Below are 25,322 nucleotides of genomic sequence, written 5' to 3'. Positions count from 1 at the left end.
CTAACTTTCTGGCTCACTGACCCTGCTAATCTCCCCCTTAAGTCAAATCTGCCACCCACTTCTCCATGTCCACACCCAGCTGCTCACAGGTGCTGGCAAAAATCACACAGAGGCATGGACCATTTCCATCACTGACTTTAGAGAGCTTCTCAGTAATCTTACTGTGTTTTCCTACTGTCATTCCCATTTCATGTCCAAGCTCTGCAAACTCTGCGCCACCATTCAGATCCCTTATTCCATCTCAGCAGATGACCTTGTGACCCACAGACTGAGAAAATCCATGCCTTCTTGTCCAGGCCCTGAATGGATTCAACCCATAGGCACTGGAAGTACAGTGGTGAACAGGACAGAGAAGGTCCTCTTCTTGCAGCGCTCAGCTCTTAGAAGAGAGACAAACCAATAAACAAACAAAAAGGATACCATCTGGTGATGGCCACTATGAGAGAGCAGAATATAATGGGGAACGAATGCATGGCCGAGGACGTGGTTAGGGAAGGCTTCTCAGAAGAGATGTTGTCTAGATTGCGATGGGAATTACAAGGAGTCAGCCAAGCAAAGAATAAAGCGAACAGCATCGCAAAAGCTCTAAGAGAGGAAGGAGCTTTGAATGTTTCAAAAACCCAAGGACCACCATGGCCAGAATACTGTGGGTGACAGGGGCAAGCAAACGAAGTTGCCAGGCAGAGAACCGGGATCAGATTGTAAAGAGCAATGTAAGCCAAGAACGAAGTACGAAATTTATTCCGATGTGATGGGAAGTCACTGGGGAGTTTTAATCAGGGGAGTGCCTTGACCTAATGTAACTTTGACAAAATGACTAGCGCTGCTAAATGGAACGAGTACTGATTACAGGTAACAAGAGTGAAGCAGGTAAGTCAGTTAGGATATTCTGCAGGGGCCCAGGGGGTATGCGGGGTTTAGATTAGGGCTGCATTCGTGATGACACAGAAGGTAGTAAATGCGTGGCATGCTTTGGTGAAGGATCTGTTAGGATTCGTGAATGGGTTTCACATGGCTGGGGAGGGGGCAGGGAAGAGCAACTCCAGAAAAAGTCCCAGACTGGGGACTTGGGCTATAGAGATGGAGAAGAAATTTATATTTTTTGCACACCTGAATTCATGGTATGAGATTTATACGAGACATATTTGTGGCACACGAAGGGATTAAAAGACTCAAAACAACACTAAACAACTCAGGAATACTTATAACACAATCTCGACTTCGGTATCTCCTAGTATCTATAAAAGCACCCAGAACCACTCCACGAGTCCCTGGGTCATCCTTCAACACCGTTGCTGTCTGAAAGGAATGGTTTCCTTTCTTGGCTGCAAAAGCGATCTTTTAGGAAAAGCACATCGGATCGTGTCACTTCTCTGCTTAGAAACTTTCGATGGCTCCCCACTGCACTGAGGATAAAATCCAAACTTTTCATCACAGCTTACAAGGTTTTGCAGCATCAGGCCCCTGCTCATCTCTGCAATCTCATGTCCTACGACCTTGCCATGCTCATGACATTTTGGCCCCAACACCCTCTGATGGTCCCTAGAAGGTACCAAGCCCTTCTCTTCCTCAGGACCTTTGCACTTGCTACTCTCTCTGCTGGCAACATTCATTCCTAGCTCTTGGAATGGATAGCTAGTTCAGGGCTCACCTCCTCTAACGGTCTAAGTGGGTCCCCTCTTGATTTGTTTGTGGCTCACAGCACACTATTCATTTTCTTCATGGTTTTCATTACAAACTGTAGTGTAGTGTCTACTTCCTTTTCACTCTCTTCCTCGCTGGAATGTAAGCCCCATACGAACAGCAAATGTGCCTGCCTTGTTACCTGTCCTCTTGGAGTGGGTGCAGCCCCCATGCCATACCTACCTTGCCAAAGCTTCCTTTCCCGAGCACCATCAGGAAGTTAAAATCGGTCAGTTTCATTCGGTCTCTGTTCCCGTTGTTGTCAAGTTTGGATATGGTGTTGGTCGTCTTTTCTTCTGGAGCCTTGGTCCCCTGACTGATCTTGGCCCTCTGGCAGAGGAAGCACACAGAAAACATCATTAGGGTTTAAGGATGCCCTTGGAGGAAGCCAAGGTATCTGCCATGAGCTGTGGCTCCTGCGGCTCGCCCCTCCCCCTGCCTGCATCTCAATGAAAAGCATGGCCAATGACCGCTCTGCAAGCCCGAAACCTGGGAGCCATGCTTGACACTGCGGTTTCTCTTTTATCCATCATGCCTCAACCACCAAGGGGAAGAGTCCTTTCCTCCTCCTCGTTATCTCTAGAATTCACCTGCCTTTCATCTTCACCACTACCACCTGTCACCATGTTGCACTGAACAGCCCACCTTGGTTTCCCCTTCACTGGGCTTTTCATGCAACCATTTTGAGCTTCCGCTTCTTCATACCCAACCAAGTCACCACCTGCTTAAAATGCTTCAGTTGTGACCTTCACTGGTCTACATGGCCCAGTATGATCAGGTTCTCCAACCTCCTCACTTCTTGGACCCTTCTCTGTAACCCAGATTCATTCTCCTTTCACGTCCCATCTCAGGGTCTTTGCACCTGTTCTTGCTGCTTTGAGGGATGGCTATTGCCTCCTCCTTGCCAACCAAGATCCCCCTGCTTCACATTTTCACTTCCTCAGGGAAGCCTTCCTTGATTGACTGGATTATGTGTCCCTATTTGCTTCCTTCATCCATCTCACTTTCCATTTATATTGGATGGTAACTGTTCACTTGTTTTCCCCAACACACTGCAAGCTCTGTGAAGGCGTGGACTCTATCTCTGCAACTTCCCTAACAACACGGTTTCCCGCTATGTGGATAAGCGGATGGATGAGGCCCATGTTGGTCCTCAGTGCAGTGGGGGAGGGTCTTGCTGCTGTGAGCTGCAGAACAGTAACTCAGAATGGCAGCAGATTCTCTGCAAAGAGGAGAGAAGAGGAGGTCAGCAGTGAGAGCTGCAGCCACCAGGACTTTGTTCCTGGAGTCGCCTCTAGGGCTAGAATCTTGACTCTGGCATGGATAAGTGACGTGATCCTGAGTTAGTCATCCGCTCCGGACGCTCTTCCACCCAGACATCCCAAACTTCAGCATCTCTCTCAGAGAAAAGGCCAAAGGCCAGAGATGTCCCGGTCCCTCTGTACTGTCTCTGATTTTTGGGCCTCTTCTCCTTTCATCAGCCTGGCCTCATTGCTGCTCTCTGAAAGCACCAAACACGCCCTTACCCCTGGGCCTTTGCACTTGCTGTCCCCTGTGCCTAGAGTTCTTTCCCAGAGCTTCCTCACTTCGGATAAGACAGCCTTTCCTGGGGCACCTGGGTGGCTTGGCTGGTTAAGCATCAGACTGCTTTTGGCTCAGGTCATGACCTCAGGGCTGTGGGATTGTGCCCCATTGTTGGGCTCTGAAGTTAGTGCAGAGTCTGCTTGTCCCTCTCCCTCTGCTCCTCTCCCTGCTCTTCTCAAAAAAATAAAATCTTGAAAAAGAAAAAAAAAAAAAAAGACAGTCTTTCCCAACACCAACATGCACAAGCTCTCAGCAATCTTCATTCCCCTTATTTACTTTTCTCCATATCCCTTATCGCCATCCTACAAACCCGTATTTACTTGTTTCTTAATTTCTCGTCTTTGTCCTCACACTAGAACATGAGCTCCATGAGGTCAAGGATTTTGTCTCTTCTTCTCCTTTCCCTGGTGTCTAGAGTGGTACCCAGCACAGACTAGGCACTTACTTGTCTTCAGTGAATGAACCTTTCTAAACCCTTTCAAGCAAATGGAGATCAGGACACTGACAGAATGTATCTTGGGGTTATTAGCACCATTCCCAGCACAAAGTAAGTGCTCAATGAATGGCAACTATTATAGTTGTCCTATTATTAAGTTGTCTTTTTTTAAAAAGGATTTTATTTATTTATTCCAGAGACAGAGAAAGGTGGGGGGAGGAGGAGCAGAGAGAGAGGGAGAAGCAGACTCCACGCTGAACAAGGAGCCCAACACGGGGCTCAATTTCAGGACCCCGAGATCATGGCCTGAGCTGAAACCAAGAGTCAGACACTCGACCGATTGAGCCACCCAGGTGCCCCTATTCGGTTGTCTTTTAAAGATAAAGAGGCACCAAACATTTTTTTCAGGGTTTTGAATATCGGGAGAGTCATTCATTAAAAAAAAATACTCATGGCGTGCCGGCTACGGGCCTGGTGACGCTCTAGACACCAGGGATCAATTGGGAAGAAAAACAGCCATGGCTGTTGAGAGAATGTGCGCTGTAGCAGGGACTGGGGCCTCCCCCTTCGGGAGAGTTATCCAGGTCCACAACCTGATGTCCTCAGCAGAAACAGTGTTTATGGAGCGGAGAGCAAGACACATTCGAAGAAGCAAACACCGTCTAGTCTGGCCAGAGCACAGAATGCAAGACAGATGCGGCACGGGATGCAGCCCAAAGGCGAGGAGGACCAGGTGAACCCCGTTAAGAAGTCAGAGCTGATTCTGAGCCTGAAAGGCTTTAAGATGGGGGTCCCTGGGTGGTGCAGTCAGTTAAGCTCCGATTCTTTAGTTTCAGCTCAGATCATGATCTCGGGGTCATGAGATCGAGCCCTGTGCTGGGCTCTGAGCTCAGCAAGGAGTCTGCTTGAGATTCTCTCTCCCTCTCTGACTGCCCCCTCTCAGATAAATAAATCTTAAAAAAAAAAAAAAAAACCCACGGCTTTAAGGAGGCCATGGTATGATCATATTCCATTTAGAAGATCACCCTGGGAGGCACCTGGGTGGCTCAGTTGTTAAGTGTCTGCCTTCGGCTCAGAGCGTGATCCCGGCGTTATGGGATCGAGCCCCACATCAGGCTCCTCCGCTGGGAGCCTGCTTCTTCCTCTCCCACTCCCCCTGCTTGTGTTCCCTCTCTCGCTGTCTCTATCTCTGTCAAATAAATAAATAAAATCTTAAAAAAAAAAAAAAAAAGAAGATCACCCTGGGTCCAGCGAAGAGACCCGTTGGAAGGAAGTGAATTTCGGAACCACTAGAAAAAATGACCACAGTCATCAAGGTGCGAGAGGGCAGGGCCCAACCTCGGGGATGTCTGCAGTGCAGATGGAACAAAGTGGATGGATTTGGAGGTGGACTCAGCAGAGCTGGGGGCAGCCTGGGAGAGGGGGGCTAAGGGATGAAGGACAAGTCCTTGGCTTCTGTGCTGAGCACCTGGAGGACAGGATGGTGGCAATTTCCACTAAGAGGAGGAGCGGAGGAAGGGCAGATTTGTAGGTGTGGGCAAGAGGGTGGAAGGAACCTGACTTGGGGCGTGCTGAGCCTCCGCCCTCCCCACAGTGCCTTACATGCGAAGTTTATTTCTCCCTCAGGAACTCTGTGTTCATCGTCGTCATCCCATTTGTGCTGCTGACAAAGCGCCCACCATTTTTCTTCTTCTTGTAATTAATGTTTTGTAAATTACAGTGGAGGGGCGCCTGGGAGGTTCAGTCAGTTAAGCATCTGACTCTTGATCTCAGCTCAGGTCATGATCTTAGGGTCATAAGATCGAGCCCCATGTCGGGCTCCGTGCTCAGCCTGAAGTCTGCTTGGGATTCTCTCTCCTTCTCCCTCTGCCCCTCCCCCCACTCAATCTCTCTCCCTCTCAAATAAGTAAATATAAATAAATAAATCTTTAAAAATATATAAAAATAAAAATTACAGTGGATACACTGAAATGTATACAATTTCAAGCAGATAGTTCTATGAGTTTGGACAAATGCATACACCCATGAACCCAAACCCCAATCAAGAGAGAAAACAGTTCCATCACCCTCAGAAAGTTCTCTGTGCCCCTTCCCAGCCAATCCTGCCTCCCACGAACACAGTGTCTGTTCTGATTTCTATTCCTATTGTAAGTCAGGTTCGTTTGTTCTTGAACTCATTAAATGGAATCACAGAGTGTGACATAATAAGGAGTATGTATCTGGTCTCTGCTCTTGGTTCCTGATGCAAAGCTCCTAAAACTCGTGCAATTTCCTGATCGGAGCATCTTTTGTTCTAGTGAGGAGGCTCTTGGTGGGCTCCTGGATGGGGGATGGTCACCGGACAGACCAAATCATGATAGGAAGCTTGTTACTTTCAGCCCCATCCCAGGGCTGGAACTTGAGTTTATAATCGATCATGCCTCCCATGATGAAGCCTCCATAAAAATCCCTGAACTATGGAGTTTGGAGAGCTTCCAGAATGGGGAATCCCAAACCCGTGGGGGACAGAAGCTCCTGCACTCCTCTCAGACCTTACCCTATATATGTCCTCATCTGGCGGTTCATCTGTATCTTTTATCATATCCCTTCTATACAATAAACCAGTTCATAGAAATAAGTGTGGTGAGTTCTGAGAGCCATTCTAGCAAATTATCAAATCTGAGAAGGAGGTATAGTGGGAACCCCTGACTGGTAGCAAGTCAGACAGAAGTGTGGGTGACCCAGGAACCCACCATTTGTGACTGGAGTATAAAGTGAGGGCAGCCTCGTGGGACTGAGGCCTTCACCTGTGGGGTCTGCTCTAACTGCAGGTGTCGTCTGTGAATTAAATTGTAGGACACCCAGCTGGTGACCACGGAGGACTGGAGAATTTCTTGGTGTGGGAAACCCACACATTTGGTGAAGATATGTGAAAGTCTGACAGGCTTCCCTTTAGGGAATGAGTAGTCTTTGCATCTGGCTGCTTTTGCTCATCAGAGTGTTCCTGAAATTCACCCAAAATTCACCCATGCTCTGGCATGAATCAGGAGCTTGCCCCTTTGTCTTGCTGAGCAGCGCTCACTGTTTATGTTTATCCATTCTCTTCTTTATGGGCATTTGTGTCCTTTCCACTTTGGGGCTATTAACAAAGCTGCTGTGAACACACATGGTCAAGTTGTTTTGTGGGAAGATACATTGAGATTCGAGTGTCTCTGGGAGAGCCGAGTATCCACACCCAGAAAGCAATGGCCTATATGGGTTTTAGACTGAGAAATGGTATCTGAGCTGGAGACAGAGGTTTGGGGGTTACAGGCATAGAGCCAGTGGTTAAAACGTGAGCTCGTCGGGTAGATGGTAAAGAAGCAAAGCGCCTAAGACAGAAGTTGTATGGCCTTTTTTGGGGCCATATCTTGGCCCTAAATCTATTTGGGCCACCATTCCAAATCCTCACATTCCAGCCCCCGAGTTTTGTCCAGGCTGTCAAACACATTCCCTCCTTTCTCCCCACCCTACTGTCTTCCCTGCTTTAGGACCACGTCTCCCACCTTCATTGAATCATGACTCAGGACCCACCTGATTAACACAATGCATTCTCCAACCTGTGAGGATCGAAATCCTGACCATCCCCTGGTCCCCAGCCTGCATCCTGGCCCTCAGGGGGACACCCCAGGTCCTAGTACAGCCTGCTGGTGAAGCATGAGTAAGGGGCTCCAACTTCCCAGTTTCTCCATTTGACTTTGCTTTGTGGAAATTTTTTTTCCTGTCCTTCAAGGAGCAGCAAGTGGCCACCAGTTTCATCCCTCTGTCCTGTAAGCAACCTTCTCTCCTCTGAATTCGGGACCAACGAGCCTCTTTCTACTCCCCAGCTCAATTTGCTTCTGTGCCTTTTCTCATAGGTATAGGCCATAGACCTATAATGTCTGGGTCCCCATCAAAGCTATAGTGTTTGTGTCCCCCCACTAGGCTATAGTGTTTGTGTCCTCCCCTCCAAAATTCACATGTTAAAATCCATGATGGCATTAGGAGATGGGACCTTTGGGAGGCGATTAGGTCATGAGGGTGGAGCCCCCATGAGTGGGATCAGTGCCCTCATAAAAGAGGCCCCAGAGAGGTCCCTCAGCTCTTCCGCCGAGTGAAGACACAGTGAGAAGAGAGCTGTCTAGGAACCAGGAAGGGGCTCCCACCAGAACATGACCAGGCTGAGGCTTTGAACTTGGACTTCCCAAGTTTACCACAGTCCCCACTGCACCTTGTCTGACACCAAGCTTTTTCCCCTCCTTGTTATCTGCCTGGATCCTAAAAACATTTGGGTTTGTTACCCCTACACAGTGAACCTTTGGAGGACAAGAAGCCCATCCTGTGTCCCTCTGAAAGTCCCCTGATCCCCACGAGCCTCAGGCCTAGCAGGTACTCCATCAAAGAGCAAATATTTTAAAATTGAGGCCCAAATTAAAATTATCCTCTATCTTGCTGGGTTGGATATGTCCTCAGAAACAGGAATACACTAATGGTTGCCTTCTTATGTCTGCAATTTAGAGCCCTAGAAGTTGGTGCTCAAAGAGAAAGCAAATAGACTGCACTTCTGAGCAAGGAGCCCTGCCTCTTTTCAGACTGCGCTGGAGGGCGGCAGAGCCACCTCGGGAGCAAGTCTCCAGGGCTGCATTTTGGATGATTAATGCCTGCCCTGGCTTGAGCTACAGACTCCTCTGCAATTAAGAGGGGCTCCTACGGGCACCCCAGTCCTATGAGGGGTTCCTACGGGCCCCCCAGTACCCAGCAGCAGAGGCGAGGTCTCAGGAGGCTTGGAGCCCCCAGACATCCTTCCCAATCCCCAATTGGCCCTTCCAAAGCCTGGAAGGAATATGTTCTGAGCTTTATTTATTCCAAGGGGGAAGGTGGTAATGACAACAATGGCCTGACATTTTAATGCTATGACGCGCCAGACGCTGTTCTAAATGCATTATCTCATTCGATCTTCACGTAACCTTAGAAGCTAAGAAGCACTGTGATTCCATTTTACAGATGGGGACTCGAAGGCTCAGAGACAGAAAGTAACTTGCCTACAGTCACCCAGCAAGAAAGTGGCAGAGCTGGATTCAAATCCGAGCAGCCTGGCCCATGAACCACCCGAGTGGAATAGGGCTTCAGTGCACAGATGAGGCCCAGATGTCCCACCAGGACCTCCTGGCACTCTCCTCTCTCCACCTGGGGCTCCTTACCACTCACACCTGCAACTCCACCTGTGGGCTCACTTCCTGGCTGCAGGAGCAAGCGGGGCCCACAAGTGCTGGCCAGGGAACTCCCCAGAAAGCAGCCAACAGCCGGCGACAGAAGTTGAGCTGCTGGATGATACTGCAGTTTCGTGCCCCCCAATTGGGGACACCCCCCTGAGGCACACAGTCAACTCCCAGAGTTCTCCAGCATGCTTAAACCCCAGCTGCCCACGGTGCTAACCTGCTCCGTGATACACACCCCCTTTTCCCCTCTCGGCAATGACGCTTCCTGGGATCGCCTCCCAACGAAACTACTTGCACTTGAATCCTTACATGGTCTGTTGCTGGGGAAACTCAACCCAAGATAATGAGCAGCTAGCTCTGGGATGGTAGAAAGTTGCTTAACCTTGCTGGGAGTCCGTTTCCTCATCCGTGAAAGAAAAACGGGGATGCGAACAGTAGCCACCATTCAGGGGTACTGCAAGGGTTAGATACGCTAATATTCCCAGAGCACTTAAAATAATAAATGGCCCAGAGGAAGCATTGTATGATGTAAGAAAATTCTAAGACTGTCGGAAAACCCACTCTGAACCATCCAAACTGGAGTTTTCCCTTCGTTGACCCAGAGACAAGCCTGTGGTCAGGCTAAAGCTCCCCAGACCGAGCCAACTCGAACATTCTGAAATACACCACGGACAGCCACCGCACCAAGCTCGCCCTGCCGTGAAATTCTATTACCCCAATGCCAGCAGCTCGATTTTACTGTCACTCAGAATTTCTCCACATAAGAGGCTTGAAAGTAATTTCTGAGTCATTCTGGGTGCTAATTGGTTATTGCACAGGGATTACATTTCTCACGTTCAAGGTCAACTGAAATTTCTCTGTGTGTCTGAGAACAATTTTCGGTCTGCTGGAAACATTTTTTTTTAATCAACAACTACAGCATGGAGCAATTATAATTCAGGCATAAACAAGCGTTTGCAGCCTCTCACTAGAAATAAACGGCTGCATTTTGTTGCTTGCAGATAAAATAGTCCTTTATTCCACGCCAATAACTGGCCCCCACAAATGCTATGTTCACGTAGGAACTGTTCTCCTGATGTCCTGAAATGTCACCCTGGCTGCCCTAGGATGGAAGAAATCATTTTGCAAACTGAGATGCCATTTTATACAAGAAAATAGTGGTGTTTTGTTTGTTTGTTTGTTTGTTTGTTTGTTTGTTTTACCCATGATGGCACATTTTTAATGCAGCAGCAAATGGGCACAGCTCTATCAAAAAGTTGAGGGAAAGAGATGGAAGGTGTTCTCTGGAAGGACTAATCAACAGTGTCCAGTTCTTGGCTCCACTGCGTGGGATGTCCTCTTACCAGCTCATCTGGGCTTGAGCCAGCTCTATGGGAATAACCTTCACTTACCAAGTTCGCTGGAGAAATGACCGATAAGCCCATGGCCAACGTGTTTATCCCACTTGTTTCCAGGAAGGGATATCCCCCTGGGTCAGACCCATCACCACAGTCTAGTGTTTGTGGAGGGCACAACAAGGGTCAATACTCAAGTGCTATTTCTGTCAATCTGAGGGACAGACTAACATGGATCTTGGGATAAAGGCCAAAATCCTTGCCAAGGCCGGCACAGCCCTTCTATTGTGATGACCAGCCACTTCCCCATCCTTACCTTGAATTCGCCCTTTGCTCGCTCTCTCTCCTCTACCCACACTGGCCTTCTTTAAGTTTCACATAGTTGCTATAGAACTCCCCACCAGAGGGCCTTTGCACATGCGGTCCTCTCTGAATGGAATTTTCTTTTCCCCTCTCTACTCAGTTAACTTGCACTGTTGTTGCCTCAATGACACCTTCCCTCTCCTCCTGTCCCCCCTCTTATATGTTCTCAGAGTTAACATGGACCTCTCTTTCATAGAACTTTACCTGGTCACAGGTTTTTTTTTATTTGCCTGTGTGATTATTTGCTGAATAAGAATGATAATAATCTATTTCATTTTAGCTATTTTATACAATTTTTTTTGGAGTAAGAAGGCCATCACTGTTTATCTAGAATTGATGATTTCCCATCAGACTCAGTATATTGAGTTTGTACAAACAAAATAATGTGTTTTCCCTTATGAAACTACTTTAAAATCACTCAATACACATGTAATGAAAGAATTCATTTTCCCCTAAAACATTTTCTGTGTAAAACTGGGATGTGTCTGTGACTCTCACACAGCTGAAAATGGGGTCTACTGGCCCCTCCAGAAGGGAAAGGGCTTAGATGAGGTAGAAGCAGAGCCAGACTGTAGCCCAAGGTCAGGGCCAAGGACTCTTCATCCTCAGAAGATATACCCATGGGTATTTCATGAAGTTACCAGCACAAATGATTCCATTTCTTAAAAGTATAGCACCATCCCGCCAATAGATCCAAATCTAGCTTCTATTCCTCAGCAAGTCTGGTTGACTCAGCTTCCAAAATAGAGCAATCCTCTGTCCACTTCTTTCATTCACCATTACTACCACCCCAGTCCAAGCTCCCATCAAAATGACCTGAGAAGGGGCGCAGCTGGGTGGCTCAGTCGGTTAAGCATCCGGCTCTTGATTTTGGCTCTGGGTCATGATCTCAGGGTCAGGGGATCGGGCCCCATATCAGGCTCTGTGCTCGGCATGAAGTCTGCTTGTCCCTCTCCCTCTGCTCCCCCCCTTCTCCCCTCTCTCTCTCAATCTCTAAAATAAATAAATAAAATCTTTTAAAAAAATGATCTGAGAAGTGAAGGAGCACTTTGGAAGAAAAGTTAAATCTGAATGAGGGCAAGGAAGCAGGAATGACTTCACAAAGCAGGGTACACTTGGTTGGGGTTTTTCTGGACATCGCAAAGGCACAGAGTCATGAAAGACCTTGGTAGAAGGCCTTTCATAACCAGAGACACAGCAAATGAGGCTGACTCAACCAGTTCCCGCTGACGTAGAAAGAAAGACCACTCACCTCGAATTTCTGCCGCAGCTCTTCATTGCCTTCGCTTCCTTCCGGCGGCACAGGCACATTGAAGTACTCGCCTTCCTCCTGGCTCAGCAGCTTAAACCTAAAGGGAGACAGGGAGACAGGGCAAATTCCATGACTGGACTTGATATTATTTTGTCAGTTAGGATAAGAAAAGGAAGACTATAGACAGCTCTACCTTAAAAAAATGCGTTGAGGCTTTTTTCTTTCCAGGTGTGCCCGTACGTGTTTGTGGCCAGGTATGCTATGTTTATTTTATAACTACTCCAAAGTTTTCAGAAAAAAACGAATATTCTCTGTTTATGCAATGTTCTGGCTCTGCTCTGTCTCTCATCTTCACACACACACACACACACACACACTTTTCTTAGTTCTCTTATTCAGTACTGTACGTTTTTACCTACTTTTGTCCACTAAGTGCTTTCTTATTCTGAAAGAATGCTACGAAGATCTCCCATGGTCAATGGAGTCTTAGCACATTCTCCCAGCATCCTGGCTCTCAGCAACATCTGGAAGACGACAGCCTTGTCTTCATGATGCTGTTTTCTCTGCAGACACCTTCCCAAAATGCCCTGTATTAACCCCTTGAGAAATGGCATCCCTTTGCAGGTAAGTACACAAGCCTCGGAATCAAACTCTGCCTGGGTCCAAATCTCGCTTCTGCCCTTGCCTCCTTCAGTCCCTGGATAAGCTAGCTAGGCTCTCTGAGACTCAATTTTTCTCATCTATAAATTGGAACAGGGGCGCCTGGGTAGCGCAGTCGTTAAGCGTCTGCCTTCGGCTCAGGGCATGATCCTGGCGTTCCGGGATCGAGTCCCACATCGGGCTCCTCCGCTGGGAGCCTGCTACTTCCTCTCCCACTCCCCTGCTGTGTTCCCTCTTTCGCTGGCTGTCTCTCTGTCACATAAATAGATAAAATTTTTAAATATATATATATATATATATATATAAATTGGAACAAAAGTTTTTTTCAGGGGCACCTGGCTGGCTCAGAGCATGCAACTCTAAACCTCAGGGTCGTGAGTTTGAGCCCCATGTTGGGCATAGAGATTACTTTAAAAAAAAAAAAAAAGTCTTTTTCATAGGATTACTGTGGAGCTGAGATACGGTGACTCACGCAAAATGATAGGAACAGTGCCTGGCGTTTAGCAAGTGATAAAAGAAATCATCATCATCATTACGAATATTGACATTATCATAATAAACAAGATGGCTTTCAGTATGTTTTTGACGACAAAGATGCTTCCATCTACTCAAAGGGTAACACGAGAGGAAGGAAAAGGACATTCCAAAGACAGCTTAGTCGCTAAAGGGAAAAAACATCCCAGAGCTCCTCACTCCCAAAGAAAGACTTCTTAAACCAAATTCACAATTTTCATAATGATTTTTTCCTCCATTCACAAAACTTCCTCAGCAGCTCCTAAAAATAGGAGGAGAGGTGATTCAAAGCAGAGGGATTATTTGCGCCTCTACGCCTCCACATTTAATATTCAATTATCCTTGGGGCACCTGGGTGGCTCAGTTGGTTAAACGTCTGCCTTCAACTCAGGTCATGATCCTGGGGTCCTGGGATCAAGCCCCATATGGGGCTCCCTGCTCAGTGGGGAGTCTGCTTCTCCCTCTGCCCCTCCCCTCCTCAAATAAATAATCTTTTAAAAAATATTCAATCGTCTGCTTCCTAATTCCAAAAGAAATACAAAAGTAAGAGAACATCTGTATTTTTTTGGCAATCAAGAAGGGTGCTATCCGCACAGCAGCAATTTCTAGGAACTCGACAAATTAAAGTAATAGTAAGAGAACACGGAGCAGTGGTTGGCAAATATTCACTTTTGTGGAATTTCCTAAATCTGGTTATTATGATCCATTTCATCGTTTTCATTATATCATCTCCTTTTTAAATAGTATATTCACTTTAAAAAGGAAGCCAACAGGTTACAAGAGAAAGTAACTGTAAAAAAATAAACACATGCAAATCAAAGTCCCCCAAGTCCAAGTAGATGGCGTTGCTTACCAAAGGCTCTGAGACTAATGCCCCCCCCCCTTGTTAAAATGGGAGCTCAGCCAGTGGCACAAGTTAAAGAATGTTAAGGGTACAGCAACACCGGCTGAGAATTTCTCTTTGTGGTAATCTGAAGGTTTGAAGGAGCACTGGCCAAAGAAAGGCTTGGCCAGTGTACAACTCAGTATTACTAATACCCAAACATGTGCTATCTAAACCATATATGGTCTAAGCCACTTTGGAAACTACAGATCGAGGGGGACTGAGCAGTGGTGACCAGTCAATGGGACCCCTGAAAGAACCCCACTAACAACCCTGGGCCAGACCACCAGGGACTAGCTGACAGCCACCCATTCTAATCCGTATTCAGGAAGGATGGGACATGTCACATACCCTCACTATGTCTGCTGGAGCCAACATGCTGTCATTATTGCTTCTGAAGAAGGACTTGTGTCTGTTAGAAAAGAGAAGCAAGGACCCCTTCCAACTTTGAGTTGCACAAAACCAACATGGGGAACATGCCCCCCCTACAGTGCAGTAGGGCTGACTGTTGTGCAGCTGTTTCCAGCTGTGGATCTCTCCAAAATAGCTATAGGGAACAGGATCCCTGTTCTGACAAAGAAAAATTCCAAAAAATACAAAAGACTCCTTTCTCCCTTCATCTGATTTTGAAAAATTACAACTGGGACACTCATAATTCCTGTGCCCATCCGTCTATAAGGATGGGCAGATACAGAAAAATAACAGGATGTATGAAAAACTCAGTCAAATAGAAATAATGAGAAATCAGATAAGTACCTCCCATGAAATAGAACTATTGCCAAAAGAGAGAAAATTCTAAAAAATATCTAGTTTATACTTTCAGTGAGATTCAAGAAGCTAATGCATCTTTAAAAAGGGAACAATCGAAGATCAGAAAAGGCTACTTTCGGAAGGAAAATGTAATTACTAAATTTAAAAATCCACTGGAGACAATGAACACTAAGCTGGATAATTCAGATAACAATTAGGAAATTAGAAGACAACCCTCAGAAATTTTTCTGGCAGTTGAACCTGCTATTTATTATATTGATTGGAGCTTAACTGAATGCTTTATATACCATTAAGAAAAATGCTTATTACCAAAATTAATATACAACATGAAAGGAAGGAATATAGCAACGTATATATCAGGAAAGACATCTTATGATCTATCTTATGTAAAAAGTTCTTACAATTCAATAAGAAAATGACAGACAAAAATCAGGACCTACTCATTTATAAACAAATGGCAATATACAAATGAAAATATTCAACATAATTAGTAACAAAATATGTATGATAATAAAATTATGTAAATATGTATAATTAGTAACAAAATATGTATAATTTTTGCATTATATCTTTTGAAATTTATAATACCAGATGTTGACAAGTGTGGGTGAAATGAAAAGTATCATGCAGCACTGGTGAGAATGTAAATTGAAAAAAATCGCAGAACAGTTTGGCAAACACTTTAACAATACATATGTTCTCAAAGCCATCGATTCCAGGATTAGGAATTTCTTAGGAAATAATTAAAGCTATGCACAGAGGTTTTGCTGCAAGAAGTTTTACTGTAGAATTATTCATATAGGTAAGCATTACACATTTTATAATACAAATATGATTCTGTAAGTTGCGGCAGATCTATAGAACGGGCCCCATGAAAATGATGTTGCCCAAGATTACTGAATTATAGGGAAAAGTGTTCATAATGCATTGTTAGATGAAAAACGGGGCTGCTACACAGCACGTACAGTAAGATTTCGTTTTTTGTTTCATACACACATGTGAGTGCAGACACACACACATGCACACAGAAAAAAACCTCTTAATAATGTCAATAGTGATTATCCCTGGACAATGGGATTCTGGATAATATTTTGTTTTCTTATTTATATTTTTCTAATAATTATTCAATTAATAATAATCACTGATACTGAGTACTTACTATTCACCAGACACGGGGTGCTTCACTTGTATTAACTACTTTAGTATCACAACTATCCTATGACATAATTACCGCTATTATCTCCAAATGAGAAAAGGAGTCAGAGAGGGAAGGTAACTTGCCCAGGGGTACACGGCCAGGAAATGGACGAGCAGAGACTCTAACCCAGGACGTCTGATTCCAAAGCTTTAGTTTTTTGGGGAGAGGGATGGGATTTGTAATAAGACCAACAGGACATTATTAGTAATAAAAGAAAGCTTAAAGAAACATAAATTTAAGGTAATAATGACATAATAATTGTCTGTTCACAAGAAGAAGAAAAGAATGAAATAGGAAAGAAGAAAAAAAAAAACCTTTACAATCAAAAACCATGATGGAAATGTGGCAATTATGACCATAAACATTAAAACATTTTCCTATGGAAAAGAAGAAAGACTTTCAGATTCAGGATTTTTTGGTTTTTTTTACCCAACAACACGCCACTTGTTATACCAAACCAAAGGACTCAGATTAAACATAAGAAAATAGGCAGGATCCACTAGGCAAGAAGTATTTACCACTCTGCAACCAAACGAGATAGGTTGAAAGGTCAATCAGATGTCCTCATTCCTTGGCTCCTCTACTTACTCTGGGCAGGAGATGAAGTTCCTAAAAGGCCCCCATGGAATCTGCTGAGCCCTCCTTATCCTGCCAGTCCTTGCTCCCTACTGCCACCCCCTTTGCAGATCCAGTTCCAGCCACACAGGTCACTTTGCTGACCCTCAAACCTGCTGGGGGCACTCCTACCTCAGGGCCTTTGCACTTGCTGTTCTCACCATCTGGGACAATCTCCCCCTAGACTTCCACATGTTCACTCCCTCACCTCCCTTCAGGTCTTTGCCATGTGTCACCTTTCCAGTGAATCCTTTCCTGGGAATTGTATTAAATAAATTGGAGTATCACCCCCTGTTCCCCCCCCACCGCCAGCATTCCTTATCCCTGTTTGTTGTTTGCTTTTCTCTATAACATTTATTTTTTAATTTTTTTTAAAGTAGACTCCATGCCCAGTGTGGAGCCCAACGAAGGGCTTGAACTCATGACCGTGAGATCAAGACCTGAGCTGAGATCAAGAGCTGGACGCCTAACTGACTAAGCCACCCAGGCGCTCCTCTCTATAGCATTTATCAGCCTCAAACATGCTATTTTTTACTACTCATTTTTTTAAAATTTTGTGCATTGTTCTCCAAATAAAAAGAAACCTCCATGAACCCAAAGATTCAGTATATAGGTACTTGCTATGTATACTCACTGTAGAAATGCCACCAACAAGGCAAAATCATGGGCAAAGTGTATTAACTGGAACAGACATATTGTGTTGATATAAGTCATTTTTGAAAATAAGTCTTGGAGAGCTATGTGGTCAATAATGATGCCACACACATAGAAAGCAAAAAAACATCAGAAATGAAAGATAGTGTTTGAAAAAATGTTACTGGGAGAAGCTTAATAAGCATTGTGCATTTTGGTCAGATGAAACAAATAAAAAAAAATAGGAAGGCATGGGAGATCTGGATATTATATTAAGGTGGAATTAAAAAACACTGAAATGCATGACCTACAAGTAGTAAATGTAATCTTTTTATTGAAGTGTCCACAGAACATTAGTAACACTGAACTAAGGTAAATTGGAAAAAGAAAAAAAAAAGAAAGAAAGAAAGAAAGAAAAAGAAAAGTGTACAGGACATATTCTCTGACCATAAAGTATTAACACTCTCATTTGACATTAATAATGAAAAATGAAACAAAAAGCTAACACCAGTGATTTCCAAAATGCCCAAATAAAAGCACGCTTGAAAGGAAATTAAAAACACAATTGCAGACCTTGAGCAAAGCAACAAAAGCTGGAATGCGACATATCACAGCTCGGAGGAAATCTTTATTCCTCCAAAGCTCGTTCTTTATTCTTGAAGAGCAGAGTCCGTTAAGAGAGGAAAAATAAATTAGCAAAATATTCAACTGAAATTCACAGGCAACCACCCAACAAACCCACAGAAAAGAAGACTGAAACATAGAATTGATACGTAAATCCCATAGCTCAGTCTTTGCAGAAAAATAAACCACAGCAAAACAGATGAACCCCTGGAAAACAAGGGGAAGGAGAGGAAACAGCAAAAACAAATAAAATTAGAAACAAAGGAGTGGATCTGACGACAGACACGGGGCTGGTGGCAAAGTGGCAGATGAAGGGGCCTGAGGCTGGCGTGCCACATCTGGGAGCTCGCACAGCTGCCTTCTGCCTTTCCGCCACGTGGTCTTCAATTACAGCACAACAGAAGAGCTGGGAGAGCTCGTCCCCTGCCAGATGTGGAAACTGAGTCTCGGAGATGGCATGGCACTCACCAAAGACCCCACAGGGACAAGTATCCAAATTTCTACAATTTGTTACATTTACAGTCAAGAGAGCATCACAGATGTCTGGGCCCTGAATCTTTTAGGGGGGACTTTCATCTGCAAAATCCGAAGAGGGCCTTTATTTAGCAAAAGTCCCCTCCTATAATTCCAACAATTTCACAACTCTCCTAGGAGGGGGGTCGGGGATGCTGCGATTAGACCTGACTAATGGATATGTAATGGCTGAGAAGGCTGGAGTACAGAGAGGTGAAGTGATTCACCTGAAGTCACAAAGCATTCATCCACTGAGGACAGCCAAGGTCAAAACCCTCCCATCCACCCTCTAGGCCTCTGCCAAACCCCTGGACCAGGAGGCAGAATGGGATACGCACGTGTTTAGGCCCTGGCATCCTAGAGACCTGGACCCAAGCACCGTCACGTACAAGCTGTGTGTCCTTTCACATGTTGCTTGACTACTCTGATCCCAGGAACAACACTCCACCCAGAACTGGTGGGAGAATTGAAGGATTGATGACATGTACGTGCAGGGATATTTTGGACTCGGTCCTTTTGTCCTCCCCGCACTCTGCTGTCTGTTTCCAGGAGTGGATGGGGCAGTCACCAGACCCAGAAGGGGTGGTACAGTGGGAGAGAGTCCTGCCCATTTAGGCCTGAAGAACCACGAGAAGTGAGCAAGGATAGGGGGAAAGCAGAGGGGCTTTTCCCGGCCTCCTCTGCCCTGGGCAGAGACCTACGTGGAGGGCCACACCTCACAGCAGCAATAGGCCAGGGATACAGGGATCACTCAGACAGCACTCCTGGCCCACATGCAGGAGGCTGAGAAAAGAGGGCTTGCACAAGTCGCCTGGGGAGTGGGACAAAGAGGACACTATGTGGAAGGACCTCACAACCAGAGGCAACAGGCCAGGACCTGGGATGCTCCAGCAGGAAGCCAGAAATGATGCTCCAAACCTGGGGGTTGGGGTGGTGGGGGACCCATCCAGCCTCAGCGGGCACGAGTTTAGTGACCGGGCAGGATCTGCAGCAGTCAAGCCCAGAAGGCATACACCACAGGCAGAAGGGTCCCCTTCTCACCACCAGGAGGTCACAAGACTGCCTAAGAAAGTCTGGTTGCATTACAGAAAATAAAGAGGCTATGTGTGGGTATCAATGTGTGACTCCAGGACACCTGGAAAGTGATCAGCCCAGAGCCTGGCATCCAGTTAAGAGTCAATAAGTGGTAGCTATTGCTCTGGTGATTATTATTATTATGTGCTCTCTCCTGTCTCACGTAGACCCCCTGGGGGAGCATCCATTCTTTCTCTTTAACCTCCTTACGCCTGGTTTACAGAGGAAGGGACATGCAATCTGTCACTGGTGCTGATGGCAGCATGCAAAGTCAGATCATCCATATGTTAAGAAAAATTACCCAAGTTTTTATCATGAATGGATGTTGTACTTTGTCAAATGCCTTTTTTTTTTTTTTTTTTTTTTTTTGCATCTATTGAGATGATCATACGGTTTTTATCCTTTCTCTTGTTGATGGGATGTATCGCGCTGATTGAACCACCCCTGCATCCCCGGGGTAAATCCCACTTGATCATGGGGAACGGGTTTTTTTTTTTAAGGTATTGTTGGATTTGGTTTGCTAGTATCTTGTTGAGAATTTCTGCACCTCTGTGAAATGGGGAAACGGCAAGAAGATGGCAGCGTGACCTCTTAACTGTCATGCAAAAACATTTTCTAAATAGTTATCTCCTTCCCTGCTACTACTTACTACTAGTCTATTACTTAGAACTGTTAGTTATAATCCACAATCCAGTAGGGCCCAGATGGCCTCCTGGCTCTGCAAAGGCAATCGCTAACTTTTAGAAGTTCTTTCAGTCTGGGGCGCGGGGCTGGCTTTAGTCGGGACAAGTGTGCAACTCTTGATCTCTGGGTTGTGAGTTCGAGCCCCACGGTGGGTGCAGAGGTTGCTTAAAAATAAAATCTTAAAAAAAGAAGAAGAAAAAGAGGAGTTCTTCCAGCCAGTAGACAGATCGCCTCCAAGGTTGTGATTTCATTGCCCTGTTCAGCAGCCACTTTTACCTCTAACTTAGAAGTGACTTCAGCATTCCTGTAACTCCTGGCATGCCAATCTCTGCTTCTCAAACCTTGGGAATCAGCCATTCATGTTCCTGGTTTCCCCCTTCGTGAGCTAAGGACAACTGTGACAAATGCTCCTTACCTATTTTTTTGAGAATTCTGTTGTTAACGGTTTGTGATCTGTGCGTTAACACACCTTATTGCTACTGTTATTTTTATGCCCACTTGGCTTCCATCCTCCTGCACATCCATCACCATGTTGTCATTGATTAGTCATCGGTGTCATTTCTTTTCGCTCCAGAAGCTAAGTGCCACGAGGGCACGTCCGTCTTACACCTGACGGATCTCTAGTGACTAGAATGGACTAGAGAAAGACTCAATATCTATTTGAATAAAAGTCTGTGATAAATACAGGGGCTCCTGGGTGGCTCAGTCGGTTGAACGTCCGACTCTTGGTCTCATCACAGGGTGCTGAGTTCGGGCCCCAAGTGGGGCTCCGAGCTCAGCGGGGAGTCTGCTTGAGATTCTCTCTCTCCCTCTGCACTTCCCCCGGGCCCCCGCTCGCATTCTCTCTCTTTCTCTCAAATAAATAAATAAATCTTTAAAAACAACAACAACAACAAAGTCTATGATGAATAGGGAGGAGAGACAAGGAGGTTGTACGGTGAGCAATGGAAAGGATGTGTGGTCCAAGTGATACATTCTCTTTCTTGCTAAACTGGTCTGCTTTTTATTTTCTTTCACTTGTAACTGAAAAAGCCCCAAATGAGACCATTCAGAAGGGAGACAATTTCTCTTAAAGAGACAAGCGCAGCCACTAATCCCCACTTTGCCCAAAGCTATGGTGCCAGGTTGGACTGTGTATTCTGACTCCTTTTATTCAGATGACGGTGAAACCAACCATTGCCAAGGGGGCTTACCCAGCCTCTTCGCTGGGAATACGGAACAAGGATTTTTGCCATGAGAAGGGAACGAAGCAAAAACTGCAGAACAAAGGAGACACCGCAGCTGACCATGACTGCAACCTCCCAGCACCTCCGTCCCAACGAAGGAGCATCTTCTTACGGAGCCAGGATCTGACAGTGGATTTCATGTATCTTTAGGGTATATTGTGAGAGCCACGTTAGTGCCCATGGGGCCAGTCAAGACATGTAACTGTGTAAAGTTAGGCGAATGTAAAGCAATAGGGAATGGTGAAGACTACGGCAAACAGAAAATCCATGTCCTGTGTGAATGAGGCATTAGCTAACTACTCACCTGTTCTCAATTGTTGCCTTCTAAGCGCAGTGCATCCAGATATTTTTGGCTTTGCAAGCCAGAAGTCCGGATTTTTTATTTTTTATTTTTTAAGTAGGTTCCATGCCTAGCAGGGAGCCCAATGTGGGGCTTGAACTCACAACTCTGAGATCAAGACCTAAGCTGAGATCAAGAGTAGGACACTTGGGGCACCTGGGTAGCTCAGTTGGTTAAGTGTCTGCCTTTAGCTCAGGTCATGATCTCAGGGTCCTGGGATAGGGCCCTGCATCAGGCTCCCTGCTCAGTGGGGAGTCTGCTTCTCCCTCTCCCTTTGCCCCTCCACCCTGCTCGTGCTCTCTATCTCTCTCTCAAATAAATAAACAAAATCTTTTTTAAAAAGTTGGATGCTTAACCGATTGAACCACCCAGGCACCCCCAGAAGTCCAGATTTTTATGGAAAATGTTCTGATTTTGAATATACTAGCAACTGATTTTTTTTTTCTTAAGTACAAGGACCAAATAAAACATATCCATGAGGCAGATCCAATCTATCAGCCATCACTCTGTGATTCTGCTTTAGTATTTCACTTTGAGGACAAAAAGGAAAATATCCTTCTTCCCACATGCGATGGACCAAGCTGTATGGTAGTCTTCAAAGCAAAATCCTGCTTACCAGCCATCAACACCAGCTTTCTGCAGTTCGGAAATCCCAAACGACAAAGATCCCATGAAGTCATTCCTGCTGGTCAGATCCCAATCCCAAATCTCTACAGACAGTCTTCTGTCTTTGTCCGATTCTTTCAGTTGGCTGCCAAGAGCAAAAAGAGAGAAGTCAGCAGAGGTTACAGCAATTTCTCAAGCAGATGAAATGTTTAAGAGGACAAGGCCCGAAGGTAGGAATTTTTAAAGATTACAAGCTGTTGCAAGAAACATGTTCCGTTTCCATCCCAGGAAAGCTCCTCAGGGAGGAAGAGCTTCTCAAGTTCCCAGCCTGTGGCTCAACCGGGTGGAGGACCTGGGCCAGCTCTGACAGAAACCATTCTAACTGCTTCTGCCACCTTATGTCTTAATAGGGTTCATGATGTTCGGGAAATCCTACTGACACAGTGGAGATAAGAACTATGGATATCAATCATATAATTGCGTGAGTGTCTGCACACACGTGAGTTAGCATGAGGCTGAGGACATCTGTGGAGGAAAGAGTCTTATCAGTGCTGGTCGGGGGAACCTGTCTGTTCTGAGGCACGTCCTTGATGGAGGCTGAGGTGCACCCCCAGTTTTGCCCTGAGAGAGGAAACGGGGGATGGGGCTCCCACAAGGAATCATGCTTTTGGTCCGTAGCCTCTGGAGTCAGACTGTCAGAAGTCAAATTCCCCTCGACCCTATATTGACTGGGGGACTCTGGCCACATTCTTTAACCTCTTCAAGCCCCACTGGTTAAATGGGGATGAAAAGGCCAATGAACTGAGATCATTCAATAGAGTGTTTTTATAACTGGGATATGCTCCATAAATATTGGCTGATGTTGTGAACCCTTGTGGGCCCAGGTGCATCAAAAAGCGACCCCAGGTTCTTGGAGCACTGGCCCGGGAAGATCCTCCATGGAAGTTGGCAGAAAACTCTCAACAGCCTGCAGCCCCAGCATATCCATATCCACAGACTCAGCCCTAGAGGGGTTATCACCACACCCTATGGGTTACGTCCCACTGTTCACTGAGACCAGAGCTTCTCCCACAACTTGCCTTCACCTAGCAACACATCACACTACTTTCTATCCCACCCACTCCCCACATCACAGACATTCTCAACTCTATTAAAAAAAAAAGTTCCAATTTTTACTTGGCTTGCAATGCAAAAGTGCAGATGGAGGGGGAGGAAGGGAAGAGAGGAGGGAGAAAGGGAGGGAGAGAGGGAGGGAGGGAAGGAAGGAGGGAGGGAGGGAGGGAGGGAGGGGAGAAATGAAATGGAAGCTGGGAGGGGGCACTCCCCAATCTCAGGTGGCCCACAAGCCAACCCCCACCACCTACGCTGGGCGGCAATAATTTTAACTTACAATCTGAATGTCTCATTCCACTCAGGGTTGAGGGAGCACTTGATGGTTTTGGTCTTCTGCTTGCTCTCGCTCTTGGGGTCAGGAATCAGTTTCAGTTTCACGTAAGGGTCTGACAAGCCATTGGGGTCCATAGGTACAAGGTTTTTAGCATCTCTTACTAAAAAAAGAAAAAGCAATTTCAGCATTAATGGCCGCGTAATGTTTAAGCATCAACCAGTGAGGGCTGGAGAACCTGCGGACAAGACCTTGGCACCACACTTATTTAACAGGAATTGTACATAGGAACATCGACAGCTAAGAAGCATGCAAAGCAAGACAGACTGGTAGGATGTACCCTCTGCTCTACAGGAGCTCAAAACTGATTTCTGACTCTCACACTGCTCTACCCACTGTGCCCCCAAGATTAACTGTACCCTCTCTAAGCTTGTGTCCCACCAAGCCAACAAGAAAGATTGGCTTCTTTCCACGAGCATAATGTTTCCAAGATTCATCCACATTGTGGCACGGATCAGCACATCATCTATGGCTGAATATTATCCCCTTGTATGGATATCTCATGCTTTGTTTACCCATTCATCAGATGGACATTGAGGTTGTTCCCATTTTTTGGCTCTTGTGAACAGTGCTGCTATGAACCTCTGTGCGATCTGACACAGATGGTCACACGTTGTAGGATTCCATTCATATGAAACATCCAGAACAGGTAAATCCACAGAGACAGAAAAAGCAGACCAGTGGTGGCCAAGAGCTCGGGAGTGACTACGTAATGGGTAAGGGGTGTCCTTTACTGGTGATGACATTTCTTGGAACTAGATACAGGTAATGGTCGTACAACCTTGTGAATATACTAAATGCCAGTGAATGGTACACTTTAAGATGGTTAATGGTTAATTTTATGTTGTGTGAATTTTAACTCAATTCAAAAAGCAAAAGCTAAAAGAGAAAGAGTTGCTTTCCAAACCAGGGTACACCTGTCGTCCACGGAACACCCATAACCACCACCCAGACAGCTCAGAGATAAGGCTGGAAAAATATCACAGCATTATAGGTAGGCTCCACTCTCAAAGAAGAACACTGAGTAAAAGAGACTGTAAGACTGGCTTAAAGAAGAAAGGAAGAAGAGGGTCAGTAGTGTAGACACAACTAGCCACAGGAAGGATGAGGTGGAATAAAACATCAGCCTAGAGAAACAGAAGCAGTTAGTTAGGAGTCAACTTAAAAGCCAGTTACATAGGCAGCCATGGGAAGGAGATGGGAAAAATCAGAATTGTACAGGTCGTAAGGATACGGTGCCAACCATCTCACTTTTGATAGAAAAATCCAAAGTATTACATTAGCAGATTGAATCAAGTGATCTTCCAGAAAGCTAATATAGAATGACTCCTACCAGGAAAGCAAAGATGGTTCAATCATAGAAAATCTATTATTAAAATAGTCATTATATGCATAGGTCAAAGGAGAAAACCATGGGATCATTAAAATTAGCTAGAAATAGCAGGAAATTGTCTTCACAGGATAAAGGTTATCTGAAATAACAGCTCCATAGTTAATGATAAATGAGATCCCCTTAAAGGCAGGAAGACAATAGACATCCATGACCCCACTATAATTTGAAAATTTTTTCTAAGTGTTCCATAAGTTCATTAACACAATAGAAACAGAATACTGGATAGTAAGGGATAAAGCACCCCCTCACCTCCTATAACCTTTGCTTCTACTCTATC

The 25,322-nt window shown here is 45.4% G+C and overlaps 1 protein-coding gene across 2 annotated transcripts in view; it reads right to left on the bottom strand.

The window, feature by feature from the left end:
- PRKCB (protein kinase C beta) overlaps window positions 1-25,322 on the bottom strand; it is a 315,746-nt gene that overhangs the window by 82,594 nt on the left and 207,830 nt on the right. For both annotated transcript variants that reach the window (XM_026515615.4, XM_026515616.4), the window contains exons 6-9: window positions 23,599-23,755; window positions 22,219-22,353; window positions 11,869-11,965; window positions 1,867-2,013 (exon numbers count right to left, since the gene is read on the bottom strand). In XM_026515615.4, coding sequence (XP_026371400.1) covers window positions 1,867-2,013; window positions 11,869-11,965; window positions 22,219-22,353; window positions 23,599-23,755 — 536 coding nt within the window. The remainder of the gene's footprint in view (window positions 1-1,866; window positions 2,014-11,868; window positions 11,966-22,218; window positions 22,354-23,598; window positions 23,756-25,322) is intronic.

Source organism: Ursus arctos, unplaced genomic scaffold (assembly GCF_023065955.2).
Source record: "Ursus arctos isolate Adak ecotype North America unplaced genomic scaffold, UrsArc2.0 scaffold_2, whole genome shotgun sequence".
Taxonomy (NCBI): domain Eukaryota; kingdom Metazoa; phylum Chordata; class Mammalia; order Carnivora; family Ursidae; genus Ursus; species Ursus arctos.
The sequence above is the reverse complement of the archived record's forward strand: the minus strand, read 5'-3'. Positions and strand labels throughout refer to the sequence as shown.